The sequence below is a fragment of the Zootoca vivipara genome, chromosome 2, assembly GCF_965207765.1.
Source record: "Zootoca vivipara chromosome 2, rZooViv2.hap1.1, whole genome shotgun sequence".
NCBI lineage: Eukaryota > Metazoa > Chordata > Lepidosauria > Squamata > Lacertidae > Zootoca > Zootoca vivipara.
The window spans coordinates 109489982-109506045 of record NC_142584.1 but is presented as its reverse complement, the minus strand read 5'-3'; the positions used below and the strand labels follow the sequence as shown (position 1 = coordinate 109506045).

The 16064-nt window shown below is 48.3% G+C and overlaps 2 protein-coding genes across 2 annotated transcripts in view; both read left to right on the top strand.

Annotated features, from left to right (window-relative positions):
• Positions 1-16064, top strand: part of LOC132591584 (uncharacterized) — a 38782-nt gene that overhangs the window by 11064 nt on the left and 11654 nt on the right. The window lies entirely within an intron of this gene.
• On the top strand, positions 283-12528 carry LOC132591565 (zinc finger protein RFP). The gene is made up of 8 exons (XM_060270709.2): positions 283-799; positions 1847-2282; positions 3694-3789; positions 5795-6025; positions 6627-6649; positions 7209-7324; positions 9799-9831; positions 11655-12528. The coding sequence occupies exons 1-8, from the start codon at positions 297-299 to the stop codon at positions 12170-12172; spliced, it is 1956 nt and encodes a 651-aa protein (XP_060126692.2). The 5' UTR covers positions 283-296; the 3' UTR covers positions 12173-12528.

The following is a 16064-nucleotide window of genomic DNA, read 5'->3' as shown; positions in this document are numbered from 1 at the left end:
CCAGAGCCTTTGTCAATAAACTTGAACAGTCAGGGCCGGCTCTAGGTAGACCCCCGGTGGCGTAGTGCACCAGGGCACCTGGGTGCTCAGGGGGCGCTGAGGGGCGCCCCAGCAAGTGGGGGAGCTGCGCGGCGGCCTCCCTTTTCCCTCCGCCAGCCGCGCCACTCAGGGGAGAGCAGGGAGGTAAGCGAGCGGAGCAGGGGCACTAGGACCCTGCTTCGCTCTGCAGGGTCATCCCTCACCCCGGCGCTGCGTTTCATTGGTAGAGGTGATGCCACATGGCAGCAGCTCTACCAATGAAACGCAGCGCCAGGGTTGGCGGGAAGGCTGTCAAACCTCTGAGGCCAGGAGCCGCGCGGTCTCTGAGGCACCTAGGCTGCTCCTGCAAAGAAGGCCGCTTGCTTGCTCCAGGCCCGGCGGTGGCGGGGTGGCCCTTCCTCCTCGGGTCCTGCCCCACGCTCCTCAAGCGGCGCAGCAGAGATGCGGCGGGGCCGGCGGTCGCGGGTGTCCCGAGTGGGAGGGCCTCTGGCTTTGGCGGCGGCGGCCCTGCTGGTGGCAGCGACGAGGTGCTGGGCTGGCAACGGGGCCTGCCGGACTTGGAGCTCGGCGAGGCCGGCGGAGTCACGTTCCCCTTACAGCAGCCTCCCGAGCTCGCCCGGCAGCTCCTCCGCAGGCCCGTGTACAACAGGCCTCCGCTGGGCAGGGAAGCGGAGCTGGGTGAGCTGGGCCGGCCCATGCGCCTGGAGCTGAGCGCCGCTGCGCAGCAGCACCAGGAGGAGAGCATCCGGAGCCACCAGAGGTGAGTGACTCAGAGCCGGGAGCCGTGCAGGCCGAAGGGGGGGGGGCAAAATTGTTCTTGTGCCAGGGCGCTGGGTACCCTTAAGACGGCCCTGTGAACAGTCAATAGGCTACGTTTAGTTCAGTTGCAGAGCTACAGTGGGTTTATTTGGTGTTCTGTTTTTACCTTCTGCCTGCTTCCCCCCCAACCTTTTATCCCTGAATTGAGGACCGAGGCACAACTCCCACAAACCCTGTCAATTGGCCATGCTACCTGGGAAACCACGGAGCCTAGGGCTTGCTGATCAGAAAGTGGACGGTTCGAATCCCCACGACGGGATGAGGTCCCATTGCTCAGTCCCTGCTCCTGCCAACCTAGCAGTTTGAAAGCACGTCAAAGTGCAAGTAGATAAATAGGTACCGCTCTGGTGGGAAGGTAAACGGCATTTCCGTGCACTGCTCTGGTTCACCAGAAGCGGCTTAGTCATGCTGGCCACATGACCCGGAAGCTGTACACAGGCTCCCTCGGCCAGTAAAGCAAGATGAGCGCCGCAACCCCAGAGTCGGTCACGACTGGACCTAATAGTCAGGGGTCCCTTTACCCTTTACCTTTACCCGGGATTGATGGGGCAGGTGGGCACTGTGTTGGCTATGCTTGATGTAAATGGATGTTCGGGAAAACATTTCGTTTTCTTGAAATACCCTTTCCTTCCTCCTCCTCCTCCTCCAACAAGCCCTCATTTTCTCACCCACTCAACCTCAGGCTGAGTGAGTGGCTGTTGAGAACATGTGAAGAGTGTTAGAGGCCAGAAGAGGAGTTCAGCTCCGTGTGGACTGTGATTTGCTGAAGCTGTCGATCAATTGATGGACTAGTTGTCTAGGTGCAAGTTTCTTTAGTGTGGAGGTACATGAAAGGTGAGATTATATCGTGTGAAATTTAAGTGCTCTGGTAAAGAGGTGCTCTATTGAGTATTCTGTTGGAGACGTTTGTATACTATGTACTATTAGTGAGATATAAGAAAGGGCACAGCTACTATTTCCCTCTCTTTTCCTGCTTCCTTTCCTGCAGCTCCAGGAAGAGAACCACCATGGCTGCTGAGAACCTCAGGAAGAGGCTTCAGGAGGAAGTGACTTGCTGCATTTGCCTCGACTTCTTCACGGATCCTGTGACTTTAGAGTGTGAGCACAGCTTCTGCTCCGCCTGCATTGCCCAGTGTTGGGGGGAATCTTCTGCCAACACCCTCTGCCCTCTGTGTAAACGGGCCACCCGGGCAACGAAGTCCAAGCCAAATAAGCAGCTGGGCAACTTTGCCGAGATAGCCAAGCAGCTGAAAGATCAGGAGAAGGAGGAGGCTGAAGGGAGGAGGTTCTGCGGGAGACACGGGGAGCCCCTCAAACTCTTCTGCAAGGACGACCAAGTCCCCATCTGTGTGGTGTGTGACTGGTCCAGGGAGCACAAAGGACACAGCGTGGTTCCCAAGGAGGAGGCTGCCCAAGAATACAGGGTAGGTTAACGTTACCAGATTTTTTTCAATGAATCCGGGGACACTTTTCAACTTCCTACTAAATAGATGGATTTTGTCAGGGAACTGATTTGTAAATCCGGGGACTGTCCCCGGGAAACGGGGGCGTCTACTAACCTTAGGGTAGGTGGGACGCTGGACGCTGCTTCAGGGAGCAGTAAACAGGGCACGCTTTGTGTTTGTGGACGCACAGTAAAATTGGAACGCTCCAGAATCAGAGGCAGGAGCAGAGGGGAACAGAAGGCAGAGATGAGGCAGGCTGCTGAAAAGTCCCGGGTGTCTCCCCCTCCTGCTGCGACATGCTCCCCTCACCCCTTATCTCCTAGAACCAGAAGAGGGATGAAATGAGCATAGCCGTGGAAGGGTGCAGGCAGGCACAGTCTCTGATTGCTTCGAAAAATCCCTGTAGAGGAGGGGACTTAGACGGCTGTGGGGAGGTGGGCAATTTCAGTCTTGGCAACTGATCCATGGGGCAAGACCTACCGGAGATGAGCTGCTGGGCTCATTAGACCTGACACTCAGCCAAGTTCATGCATCCAGTAAAATAGATTCAGGGGTGAGGAAATTGGGGCTCCCTCCAGGGTGTTGCTGAACTACAACTCCCATCAGCCCCTACTATCACGGCCAGTGCTCAGGGAGGATTCAAGCTGTAGCTGAGCAATGTTTGTAGGGCTGAAAATTAGCCACTCCTGAAGTAAAACCCCAGGGGGAATTGGGAAGCAAGGAGCAGAGGGAATGGAGCTTCCATTGAAACAATAGTGACTTTTTTCTCTCTCCCCCCCCAATAATTTTTATTAAATTTTCTGTTTTACATTTTAGAATATTTATTTAAACAACCTTAAAATTTCAATGACTTCCCTTCTCTTTCCATTGCTTTCTCTTTCCATGGTTCATTTTACAAAACATAAATCCCTGCATATTTTATATAAACCAAACTATTCAGTATTCCATTATTGCATCCATCAAAACTTATTTACACTGTTGAATTTATCCTAAAGCTGCCCACGTTTTCAAATAAACACAATTTCCCTCCATATATTCAGTAAACATTTTCCAATCTTCTTTAAACATATGTTCTTCTTGTTCTCTGATTCTATATGATCGGTCCACAAGCTGTGCATAATCCATCAGTTTAAGCTGCCATTCTTCTTTAGTTGGGACTTCGCTCGATTTCCATGTTTTGGCTAATGAAACACTGGCTGCAGTAGTGACATACATAAATAACCTTTTTTTTGACACCTGGGAATTTCCATCTGAATTATCCCCAACCCAAAGGACTCTGTTTGTTTTTGGAAAAGTACTTTTAAACATTTTCCCCACCCCCAATTCATTACGCAACAATAGTGATTTTTTTCAAACCTGCTCTAACGCGATTTCTCGCCCTCCTCTCCAGGATCACATCTGCAGCTTGCTGGAAGTGATGAGGAAGCAGAGAGAAGAGATTCTGGTGCATATATTGAATACAGAAAAGGAAAGCCAAGACCTGCTTGTACGTGTCTCTTTTCACCAGGAACTTGTGGAGCTACCATATTATTTTAATAATAATAATAATATAATAAGAATAAGAATAATTTTTATTTATACCCCGCCCTTCCCGGTCAAGACCGAGCTCAGGGCGGCTAACAACAAATAATATCAACGCAAATATAAAAGAAACAATTCCGTTAAAACACAGATTAATACAATGTTAAAATTCAATTTTAAAATTAAAAATCTACGAATAAGATAAAACCATTATGAAATAAAGCCTTAGGGGAGGGTAACCGTGGGGTCAGACTGCGTCAGTCCGAAGGCCAAACGGAACAGCTCTGTCTTGCAGGCCCTACGAAAAGATGACAAATCCCGCAGGGCCCTAGTCTCCTGGGACAGAGCGTTCCACCAGGTCGGGGCCAGTACTGAGAAGGCCCTGGTCCTGGTCAAGGCCAGCCTAGCCACCTTGTGACTCGGGATCTCCAATATGTTATTATTTGTGGACCTTAATGTCCTATGTGGGTCATACCGGGAGAGGCGGTCCCGTAGGTACGAGGGTCCTAAACCGCATAAGGCTTTAAAGGTCAAAACCAGCACCTTGAACCTGATCCTGTACTCCACTGGGAGCCAGTGCAGTTGGTAAAGCACTGGATGAATGTGATCCCGTGGCCGGGACCCCGTAAGGAGCCTCGCCGCAGCATTCTGCACCCGCTGGAGTTTCTGGGTCAGTTTCAAGGGCAGCCCCGCGTAGAGCGAGTTACAATAATCAAGCCTAGAGGTGACCATCGCATGGATCACTGTGGCCAGATCAGGTTGAGAGAGGTAGGCGACCAACTGCTTAATGCGGCGAAGATGGAAAAATGCCACCTTGGCTGTGGTTGCAACCTGTGCCTCCATGGAAAGGGAGGCATCCAAGGTTACACCCAAGCTCTTGACAGAAGGGGCTGACACTAATTGGGCCCCAGCGAAAGATGGAAGTTGCCCCCCCCGCCCCATGTCATCCCGCCCCAGCCAGAGGACCTCTGTCTTCGAAGGATTTAGCTTCAGCCGACTCCCACGTAGCCATCCAGCCACAGCTTCCAAGCACTTGGTCAATGTGTCCGGGGCCGAGGCAGGACGGCCATCCATCAACAGATAAATCTGGGTGTCATCAGCATATTGATGACAACCCAGCCCAAAACTCCGGACAATCTGGGCAAGGGGGCGCATGAAGATATTTAAAAGCATCGGGGAAAGGATTGCACCTTGCGGGACTCCACACACCAAGGAGTGTCACGGTGACAACCCCCTCCCTAGCGCCACCCTCTGTCCCCGACCTGAGATAAAGGAACACAGCCATTGTTGGACTGTACCCTGAATCCCCACGTCGGCAAGGCGGTGGTCTAAAAGCTCATAATCGACCATGTCGAAGGCGGCTGACAAGTCTAGAAGAATCAGCAGCCCCGACCCGCCTTGATCCAGCTGAAGCTCTTGATTTTGAGCTTCACGTGCCACCAAGAGTTGCCTAGTGTATCCTGAGCTCTCAGAAATCCCCTTGGGGATGCTATGACTTCCTAGAATGCCGCAGAAAGCTATTGTGCCTTGGGAGAATAGCTGGATACTGTGGTTCACGGACCACATTGTGATCCATAAATTGATTTTTTTGGAGAGTAAGGGTGCAGGAGGAAAGGCAGACAATGCATACCACCCTGATCTCTTGGAAGAAGAGACGGGGTGGGAAATGTTGTAATTATAGCAAATAGATGTCTGACTTTGCTTTATGTTTTTATTATTACCTTCATACCCCAGGTTTCCTCCAAGGAAACTCAAGGTGGCATATTTGCATCTTCCCTTCCCCATTTTATCCTCACAACAGCCTTGTGAGGTAGGTTAGTCTGAGAGACAGTGCCTGGCCCAAGGGCAGCCAGTGAGCATTATGGCTGGGTGGGGGTGGGTGGGATTTGAACCCTGGTCCCTCAGGTCCCCTAGTCGAGCTCTCTAACCACCACCCCGCACGGGCTCTCCTCTCTCTCCACCTGCTGCAGAATCGGATAGAATCCGAGCGGGAGAAAATGACGGCGGGGGTCAAGCAGCTGTACCACATTATCAAAAAGCAACTGGGCTTCATTGTGGCACAGATGGAATGGGCCAAGAAGGAGATTATGACAAAGAGGGACGAGCAAATGGCCAAACTCTCCCAGGACCTCTCCTCCCTGGGCAGCAGCATCCAAGAGATGGAGCAGACATCTCAGCTGCCTGTGAGTGACTTCCTGCAGGTAAGATGGCTGGCTGCACTTTTTCCCAGTACAGTCGTACCTCGGAAGTCGAACAGAATCTGTTGCGGGTATCCATTCGACTTCCAAAGCGTTCGACTTCTGATTGGCTGCAGGAAGCTCCTGCAGCCAATCGGAAGCCCTGTTGGACGTTCGGCTTCCGAAAGAATGTTCGAAAACTGGAGCACTCACTTCTGGTTTTTGATTGATCGGGAGCTGGAATGTTCAACTCCCCAGGCGTTCGGGAGCTGACATACAATTGTATACAGTGTTGTATACAGAATAAAGCTGGAGAAGAAGTAGTACTGGGGTGGGGGAGAAGATTGCCCCCCCCTTTAACCTTTTCCAACTCAACAATATCCTTTTTTGAGTTGAGATGACCAGAACTTTATACAGGACTCCAAATGCGGTCGCACAACAAATTTGTATAAAGGCATGCATTAGGCTATTGACAGTTTTTGTTTTCTTCCCCAACGATCCTTAGCTAGAAATTTAAAAAACCCCAATTCATCCTTACCCCAGGGGGCATTCAGGTTCTGGGTGGTTCTCCTTAGCAGCCTGTGGCAGGACACTCAGTTCCCTCTTCTCCCTCTCCCCACTCTAGGATGTTGCAGGCACCTTGCAAAGGTAAGTGGGTCTCAATCGTTCTGTTTCACATTGGGAGGCTTTGCACAATACAGGAAGTTTGCACAGGGAAGAAGGTGGTGGTGAAGGAATCTCCTCTTCCTTTTAATTCCACTTCGTGAAGGTCAATCGGCTTGTCCTTAAAGGGGCGGCACTTCGTGTGAGAGGTGGAAGATCTGCTGGACTATTCTTGGGATGGTGTGGGATGAACTTTAGATAGTCTTGAAGCCCAGCTGCATATTAGGGGCCTCTTCCTCTCCACTAAGCAAGCCCGCAAGTCAGGAAGGATGGAGTGTGACCTACAGTACCAGAATGACCCAAAATGTGCTGGTTTTCTGTCCCCGTGGGACGGGCTTCTTGGAGTCCTTCCTTCCTTCCTTCCTTCCTTCCTTCCTTCCTTCCTTCCTTCCTTCCTTCCTTCCTTCCTTCCTTCCTTCCTTCCTTCCTTCCTTCCCTTTTCTGTCCATTTCTCTTTTCCCCTGCCACTCTGATTATTAATATGTCCAGATAAAGGGATAAATCATCATTATACTATATAATCTCTCTTTTTCTCTTTCTCCAGGAGCAAGGAGGTCAGGTTAAAAAATGTAGGCACTTTCCCTCCAAAACTAAAATGGAAAACTTGGGAATTTTGGGACATCACTGCCATTTTGCAGAAGTTCACAGAGAAATTCAAAGGTACCGGAAGGGTTTTGGGTGGGGAATCAGCTGCCAAGCAAGGGGGGAGGGTGGAATTGGCCTGGGAACGAGACTTTGTAGGAGATTCTCTCAGATGCAGCAGGGGAGCTCAGACAACAGTGAGGAGGCCATATTTTATTTCTACCAGGAGCCCAGCTTCCTGCATCTGGAAGTAAGTGCTTCATAGGGCATTGTTGCCTTGCAACAGTGGAGCACAGAGAATGCCTAAGGAAGTTTACCAGACTCAAATTGAAGGTGACTGGATTTCATGGGCAAACCAGGATCCATCCTATAGACTTTTGGTGTTGGAAGGCACCCAAAAGCACTGTTCAGTTGAATATTTATTTATTCATTTAATTTCCTTTATGAATCGCAAGAAAAACATATACCAACTCGCTTATCCATGCCTCCACTTGTTCTGCTGTTTCCGTCTCCCTTCGGGGGGACGGGGGGACGGACTACTCTTTAGAGCTCAATCGGAGCTAACAGGAAATTGGGTTTTCCCCAGATTGCCATTTGTTCTGATGTATCACTGGGGAGTGGGTTTTCCATTGGAAAGGAGCGGGGCAAGGGGAAAACTCCTTGGACCCATGCTTAGAAAGCCTGGCTCAAGCAGGAAACTGCCAGAACTTGTTCTTTCTAGGAAAACCCAGCCAGATGGGCGGGGTGTAAATAATAAAATCATGATTGTCGCCGTCATCTTGTAGGCCATATATCCCACACAATGCTGTGTTCGCTGTGTTCAACAAAGCAGGACACAGCTAACGTAAACGTAAAGGTACCCCTGACCGTTAGGTCCAGTCGCGGACGACTCTGGGGTTGCGCACTCATCTCGCTCTATAGGCCAAGGGAACCAGCCATTGTCTGTGGACAGCTTCCGGGCCATGTGGCCAGCATGACAAAGCCGCTTCTGGTGAACCAGAGCAGCGCATGGAAATGCCGTTTTCCTTCCCGTTGTAGCGGTACCTATTTATCTACTTGCACTTTGATGTGCTTTCGAACTGCTAGGTTGGCAGGAGCTGGGACCGAGCAACGGGAGCTCACCCCATCACGGGGATTTGAACCGCCGACCTTCTGATTGGCAAGCCCTAGGCTCTGTGGTTTAGACCACAGTGCCACCCGTGCCACAGCTACAGCATCTCATATCCCAACAGAGGCAGTATTTGAATACCTCCAGTGAAGGCGACCTCACAGAAATGGCAAGGTGGCCACTTCTCCAAAGCCAAGCCTGTATTTAGCCTAGTAGCGGAGGAAAACCAGTCCTAAGTTGTCAGTGGGATTTTTCTTTATCTCCTTCCTGGACAAGGATTTAAGTAGGAAGTTTGTGTGTTTTGGAAGGGGCAGGCCTTGTGCTCTAGGTATGAAGGAGGGTAGGAGACCCAGACTCTGTCAAACTTAGCACTTTCCAAGGACGTCTCTTGCTCCACCACCAAGCAGTTTCTCCTGACGTCCAACCAAAATCCGCTTTCTTGTAATTCCGTCTTACTGATTTTGGTCCTGCCCTTGTAGAATTCCAGGTTTACTAGTTTGCAGTAAGTACTGTGGGGTGAATGGGACGCAGGGGGCGCTGTGGGTTAAACCACAGAGCCTAGGGCTTGCTCATCAGAAGGTCAGCGGTTTGAATCCCTGTGACGGGGTGAGCTCCCGTTGCTCTGTGTCAGCTCCTACCAACCTAGCAGTTCGAAAGCAGTTCAAAATTGCAAGTAGATAAATAGGTACCGCTACAGCAGGAAGGTAAATGGCGTTTCCGTGTGCTGCTCTGGTTCGCCAGAAGCGGCTTTGTCATGCTGGCCACATGACCTGGAAGCTGTACGCCGGTTCCCTTGGCCAATAATGCGAGATGAGCGCCGCAACCCCAGAGTCAGTCATTACTGGGGTCCCTTTACCTTTACCTTTACCTTTACCGTGGGGTGAATAGCTAATTAAAAGAATACAGAAATAGCAAGCATTACATGTAGCCCTCCCTGGGAAACAAAACAGAATTTTTTGGGCTTCTGTATTTCAAAGAGTCAGGATGCGTCCTTAAAGTCTGGCAGCTCAGTCCATAGAGCATGAGGCTCTAATCTCAGGGTTAGGGGTTCGAGCCCCACGTTAGGCAAAAATATTCCTGCATTGCAGGGAGTTGGACCAAACCATCATTTCCCAACCTTGGGTCTCCAGCTGGTTTTGGACTACAATTCCCAAAATCCCTGACTACTGGTCCTGCTAGCTAGGGATGATGGGAGTTGTAGTCCAAAAGCCTCCAACTTGATGATTCTATAATTCTGTAAGTGTTGGAAGTGCTAGTCCAGCCCCCTGCTGGTACCCAAAATCTACTGGTACCACATTCCCGATAGGTGGCCCTGCAACCTTTGCTTAAAAGCCCTCTTAACAAAAGGGGGGTGTCTATTGGTTACAGGTTTTAACACATGGGATGGTTTTCTGTGGATTTGAAGCACTCCTAAATCTCACCCCCCCCCCATTTTCTTCTACAGGCAATCTCATATCTGGATATTCACTGCGTAAAGGTAAATTTCAGGCAGCAAAAGGTGGTGTTGAGGTACCTCTCACTAGCTGACCACCTATTTCTTTGTTCACTCACATTAAATCCAGGGTGGGAAACTGGATCAAGAAGTAGCCAACCCCCCCCCCCATGTGCTAATTTGATGAGTGGGTAGTGTCAATAAATGCTGTCTTTGTATCCCACCTTTTCTCCAAGGAGGTCAAACTGGCCTTCTTCCCATTTTTATCCCTGCATCACTGTGAGGTAGGTTAGACTTAAAGACCAAAGTAGTAGTAGTAATAATACAGTAATAATTTTATTATTTGGATTTAGATTCCAAATAATAAAACAGGGACTTGTGCTCACATGTGGTGGGGGTGTAAACATGTACAATTTTTTTGGGCAAAGGGTATTTAAGGAGATAACAGAAATCACTGGGTTAAAGCTGACCGAAAGTCGAGAGATAGCATTACAGCCATACCTCGGTTTACAACCGCCTCCGTTTGCGAACGCCTCTGTTTACAAACGCCACGGACCCATCTGGAACGGATTAATTCACTTTCCATTACTTTCAATAGGAAAGTTTGCTTCAGGTTAAGTATGCTTCAGGTTAAGTACGGACCTCCAGAACCAATTACCTCATACTTTGGGTTAAGTACGCTTCAGTTTAAGTACTGTACTCCGTGGACCATCTGGAACAGATTAATCTACTTTCCATAACTTTCAATGGGAAAGTTCGCTTCAGGTTAAGTACGCTTCAGTTTAAGTACTGTACTCCGTGGACCGTCTGGAACAGATTAATCCACTTTCCATTACTTCAATGGGAAAGTTTGCTTCAGGTTAAGTACGCTTCAGTTTAAGTACTGTACTCCATGGACCGTCTGGAACAGATTAATCCACTTTCCATTACTTTCAATGGGAAAGTTCGCTTCAGGTGAAGTACGCTTCAATTTAAGTACAGACTTCCGGAACCAATTGTGGTTGTAAACCGAGGTACCACTGTATTCTCAATTTACAATGGAGTGGAAAGTTCACAGGCTATGAAGGACATGCTCACAAATTTATGGAGAGCTGCACAAATTATTATAGGTAGGATGTGGAAGTGGCAAGGTGAATATATAATGGGAGAATGGTATAAAGAGGTGTGGGATATTAATGATAAATTAACAAGTGCCATTAAGGTAAGAACGCGAATATGCAGGAGAAATGATTTTGAGGAGAAATGGAAGGTATTTGTAGAATTTGGACCGTTAAAACGGAAAGAGGTCAAACATCGCAATAGGTGTTGTTATTTTGGGAGGTTGGATAGTTACAATGGTGGGGTGCACATGTTTATTCTTATTTATTTATGATTATTACTTTGTTTAAAAAGAATTACAATATATGTATATTATTTGTACCCTGCCCATCTGACTGGGTTTCCCCAGCTACTCTGGGCGGCTTCCAACAGATATAAAAACATAATAAAGCATCAAATATTAAGAACTGTGCTCCCTATACAAAGCTGCCTTCAGATGTCTTCTAAAAGCAGCTGAAATAGTTATTTATCTCCTTGACATCTGATGGGAGGGCATTCCACAGGGCAGGTGCCACTACTGAGAAGGCCCTCTGCCTGGTTCCCTGTAACTTCACTTCCTGTTTCATGGCTGAGTGGGGATTTGAAACCTGGCCTCTGCAGACACAGTCCAGGGCCCTGACCACTACACCACAGCAGATAGGTGTCTGTTCCTTCCTGGTCAGTCCCTTGGGACCTCTCTTCTAAATGCATGTTGCGAATGTGGCCTAGGGTAGCGCCGCACGCTTGCCAGGCTGTCCTGCTTGGAATCTGATCTCCTTTCTCTTCCGCAGCGAAAGTGTCTCTGAACCCAGCCACGGCTCATCCTCGGCTCATCGTATCCGAGGACCTGAGAAGTTTGGCACTGGCAGAAAGGCCGCAGGCCCTTCCTCTCGGCGCTGGCCGATTTGAGCGCTGGCCATGTGCTCAGTGCCGGGAATCCTTCAGCTCTGGCAGAAGCTACTGGGAAGTCGAAGTGAGGAATGAGGGCGCCTGGGCTCTGGGCATCTCGAAACCGCTTGTGGGGGTCAGGAAAGACGCCCACCCTTCCCCGGAAGCCGGCGTCTGGGCTATTGGGAGGTGGGAGGGTCGCTACAGGGCCATTGTACCTCCACATTACCCTTTCCTGCATCCGACTACGGAGCCCCAAAGAATACGAGTGGCCCTGAATCTGGATGCTCAACAGGTGGCTTTTTTTGACGCTGAAGCGGCAAGCCTGCTCCACACTTTCTCCTTAGCCGATTCCTCGTCCGACACCTTCTGCCCCTTCTTTTGGATATGGAAAAAATCCCACCTCCAACTCTGTGCATGAGAAAGGGCTGCAGCCTCTGTTGTTGATCTATTTTCTGCTCCTTCCCTCCAGCTTCTCTCAATGCAAACTAACAACAAACCTCCAAACCAAAAGGTTGGCTATTCTCCCGCTCTCTAAGCTTCTCTTTACCATTTTCACAAAACAGAAGCCGCCTCTCTTTCAAATCAGTGTGAATGCTTTGATTTTATTACAAATCAGTGTAATGTTTGATTTTATCTTACAGAATGAGCAGCCTTGGGGGTTTCTTTAGAACCATGAAAGTTATATACATACATATATATATATATAATATATATATAATATATATAATATTTCTTAACACACAAATAAAACGAATAAAGGATTGTTACTCCCAAGTTGGCCTGAGTCTTATTTGTTGTGGAAAGTCCAGGATCTGAAGCATCTGCTGCTGCTTTTCTTTTTCTTTTCTTTTTAAGATAAATTTTTATTAGAGATTTATTAATATTACAGAACAAACTAATAATCACAATAAAAAAACACATTCAACAATTAATCATTTGCACATAGTATTGCTTTTCGCTATATTGGCTCGAAAAAGGAAAAGGAAAACTGAAAAGAGAAGAAAATTCCCCCTTATTTAAAAATCATATATAACCAGAGTTTTGACTTCCTGTTCGTCCCTAATGCATAAGTTATATTTTAAACATGAATGTACTCCAATTGCTATATAGTCCTCTAACTATTTATCTACTACATTCTTACAACAGTATGTATCCTTAATATTATTGTCCAACTCAGTCTCCCTCCACAATCACTCCAACGCCGCCATAGACAAGGAACTTTTAATATATTTTTGAACATATATCTTATACCTGTCCCACTTTTCCAAAAATGTTTGCTTTGAATTACCTCTCAGGCTATTTGTCAGTTGTGCCATCTCAGCAAATTCCTGCAACTTATTTTGCCCTTCCTCCTTCCAACCCTCGGCCACCAGAATTCGAGCTGCGGCCGTTGCGTACAAGAATAATTCTTTCAAATGTTTTGGGATATCTTTACCCAAGATACTCAGCAGAAATGCTTCAGGTCTTTTAAAAAAAGTTATTCCAAACATCTTTTTTAACTCATCGTATACTAAACCCCAGAATATTTTAATCTTCCCGCACGGGAAGAATATCTGCTGCTTTTCTGTGGCTGTACATTTTTGACTGTAAGAGCTGTTTGACAATGGAGCAGTCTCCCTCGGGAGGTTGTGGCCTCTCCTTCCTTGGCGGTTTCTAAGCAGAGGTTAGATGGCCGCCTGTCCTGGATGCTTTAGCTGAGATTCCTGCAATGCAGGGGGTTGAACTAGATGACCCCAGGAGGTCTCTTCGAACTCAATAATTCTGTGATTTTATTATTCCCTGGTGGGTAGACCCTTGGCGTATTTACAAAAAAAAGAAGTGAGTGTTGGAACTCTGAGCCATACCTGCAATTTGCATGCAAGCAATGATGGCTGTCAACGGCGACAAAGGATTCTTTGCAGCGAAGCTCCCCTATATTCTGTGTTTGCTGTTTCTTCAGAAACAAAATAATTATTATTATTGTTATTATTTGTATCATTATTATTATTATTACCCCACCCACACGGCTGGGTTTCCCCAGCCACTCTGGGCGGCTTCCAACAAAATACATTAAAATGTCACACATTAAAAACTTCCCTAAACAGGGCTGCCTTCAGATGTTTTCTAGATGTCAGGTTTATCTCTTTGACATCTGATGGGAGGGCTTTTCAAAGGGTGGGTGCCACTACCGAGAAGGCCCTCAGCACTGGACCTCAGTGTCCGGGCTGAACGATGGGGGTGGAGATGCTCCTTCAGGTATACTGGACTGAAGCCGCTTAGGGCTTTAAAGGTCAACACCAACATTTTGAATTGTGCTTGGAAACGTACTGTGTGTGTATATGTTACAAGCAGGGCATTTCTCCGCTGGAGCTTTTACTGGCGCTCAGTTCAGGCTCCTCTCAGGTGGGCCCCATTGCCATTTGAAGAGAAGGAAGGAGGTGTTTGCGGTGAGTTCCAGGATCTCTTTTTCTGGAAAAGTGGCACTGGTTGCAAGTAAATATAAAATGGAGGCTCGGAATGGGGGAAGGTAAATGTATCATGTAGGTGCAGACAGCAAACATTGCACTCCAAAGTGGGGTAAGGACACAAGGAGATCCCACCGGATCAGGTCAAAGGACCAGCCTGTCCAGCTTTCCATTTTCTCATTTGCCAATCAGATGCCAATGGAAAGTGTGCAGCCAGGACCTGAGGGCAATAGCCAGTTTTCCCACTTGCAGCTGGCAGAGGGGGACCACCTCTGGCACGGAATGCAGCGCACAGCCATCATGGCTGGTAGCTTTATAGAAAGCTTTATCCAATAATCCCTATTCAAACCATCCAACTTGATAGCCATCGCAGGCAATCCTTGTTTTGCACAGGGGTTATGTTCCGGACCTCACCCCGCGTGTGTCAGTGGAAGACACGTAAGCCTATTCTGCCCCTTTCCATGGCATCTTTATGACATTTTGGGGCTGCTTTCAGGTTCGCTGCCATGCATGATCGTGCATCATTCGGATATGCCTAAATTGGTTGTTGCCTGTGCTACATCTTCTGGTAGTGGGTGTTCATAGTTTAATAGTGCTGTATGAAGAAGCGGTGCTGTGGTCTAAACCACAGAGCCTAGGGCTTGCCGATTGGAAGGCCACTGGTTCGAATCCCCCCAACAGGGTGAGCTCCCGTTGCTCAGTCCCTGCTCCTGCTAACCTATTAGTTCGAAACCACACCAAAGTGCAAGTAGATAAATAGGTACCGCTCCGGCAGGAAGGTAAACGCCGTTTCCGGGCGCTGCTCTGGTTTCGCCAGAAGCGGTTTAGTCATGCTGGCCACATGACTGGAAAAACTGTCTGTGGACAAACACCGGCTCCCTCGGCCAGTAAAGCGAGATGAGCGCCACAACCCCAGAGTCGTCCGCGACTGGACTTAACTGTCAGGGGTCCTTTACCTTTTTATGAAGAAGTACTCTCTGTTGCCTGACCGTAGTCCTCTAATGTTCAGCTTCATTTGATGCCCATGAGTCCCAGTATTCTTGTTTTCACTTATTAAATTTGTAAATTGCCCTTCATCCGAAGATCTCAAGGCAGCTCAAAGCGTGTTCAACACGCCTGATTTTGCACACACCTTTCATTTCCCCATAGCTCCTCCTGCCTTTCTTTCTAACCTAAAAAGGCCCAGATGTTGCCATTTCCTTCCTAGGGGAATTGTCCCAGCTTCGTGACCATTTTGGTGGCCCAAAAGTACTATCCCTGTACCTTGAGCACAGAGCGCACTCTACGTCAGGTGCTGTCATGTGTACACATATATATACAGACGAACACACAAACACGTGCACACAGCCTCTCCTCCTTGGGGATTACAGGAGATCAGCTGAGCGGAGAGGGGATATAATGTACACCCCCATCTGTTCCCCCCCCCCATAAATAAATTGCTAGGATCTGGTGTGTGTGTGTGGCAGTAAATAGTCCTGGGAGCCACTCCCGCTATATGGACTCCGTTCTGAAACCATATGCTATCAGTGCTCCCAGCTACGTACGTGACACCACAGATTTTCTGAGGAAAATACCATCTTTGAATAATCTTCCTAACAATGCTATACTAGCCATTATGGATGTGGAATCTCTGTATACCAACATCCCACACAACGATGGTTTACAAGCCATAAGGAACACAATTTCAGATAAAACCACAGAGGACTTTGCTACCAAACTCTGCCACTTTGTCCTTACCGACAACCACTTCAAATTTGGTGATGACCTGTTCCTCCAGATCAGCAGCACAGCCATGGGCACCCGCATGGCCCCACAGTATGCCAAAATCTTCATGGCGGATTTAGAACAACGTTTCCTAAACTCCTA

What these genes read in the sequence shown, in the direction of transcription:
- LOC132591565 (XM_060270709.2), top strand. Translation starts at nt 297, where the DNA reads ATGAAACGCAGCGCCAGGGTTGGCGGGAAGGCTGTCAAACCTCTGAGG. An exon ending in AGGAAAGCCAAGACCTGCTT is followed by an intron (nt 3,790 to 5,794) that starts GTACGTGTCTCT and finishes CACCTGCTGCAG; the next exon opens with AATCGGATAGAATCCGAGCG. An exon ending in GTTCACAGAGAAATTCAAAG is followed by an intron (nt 7,325 to 9,798) that starts GTACCGGAAGGG and finishes TTTCTTCTACAG; the next exon opens with GCAATCTCATATCTGGATAT.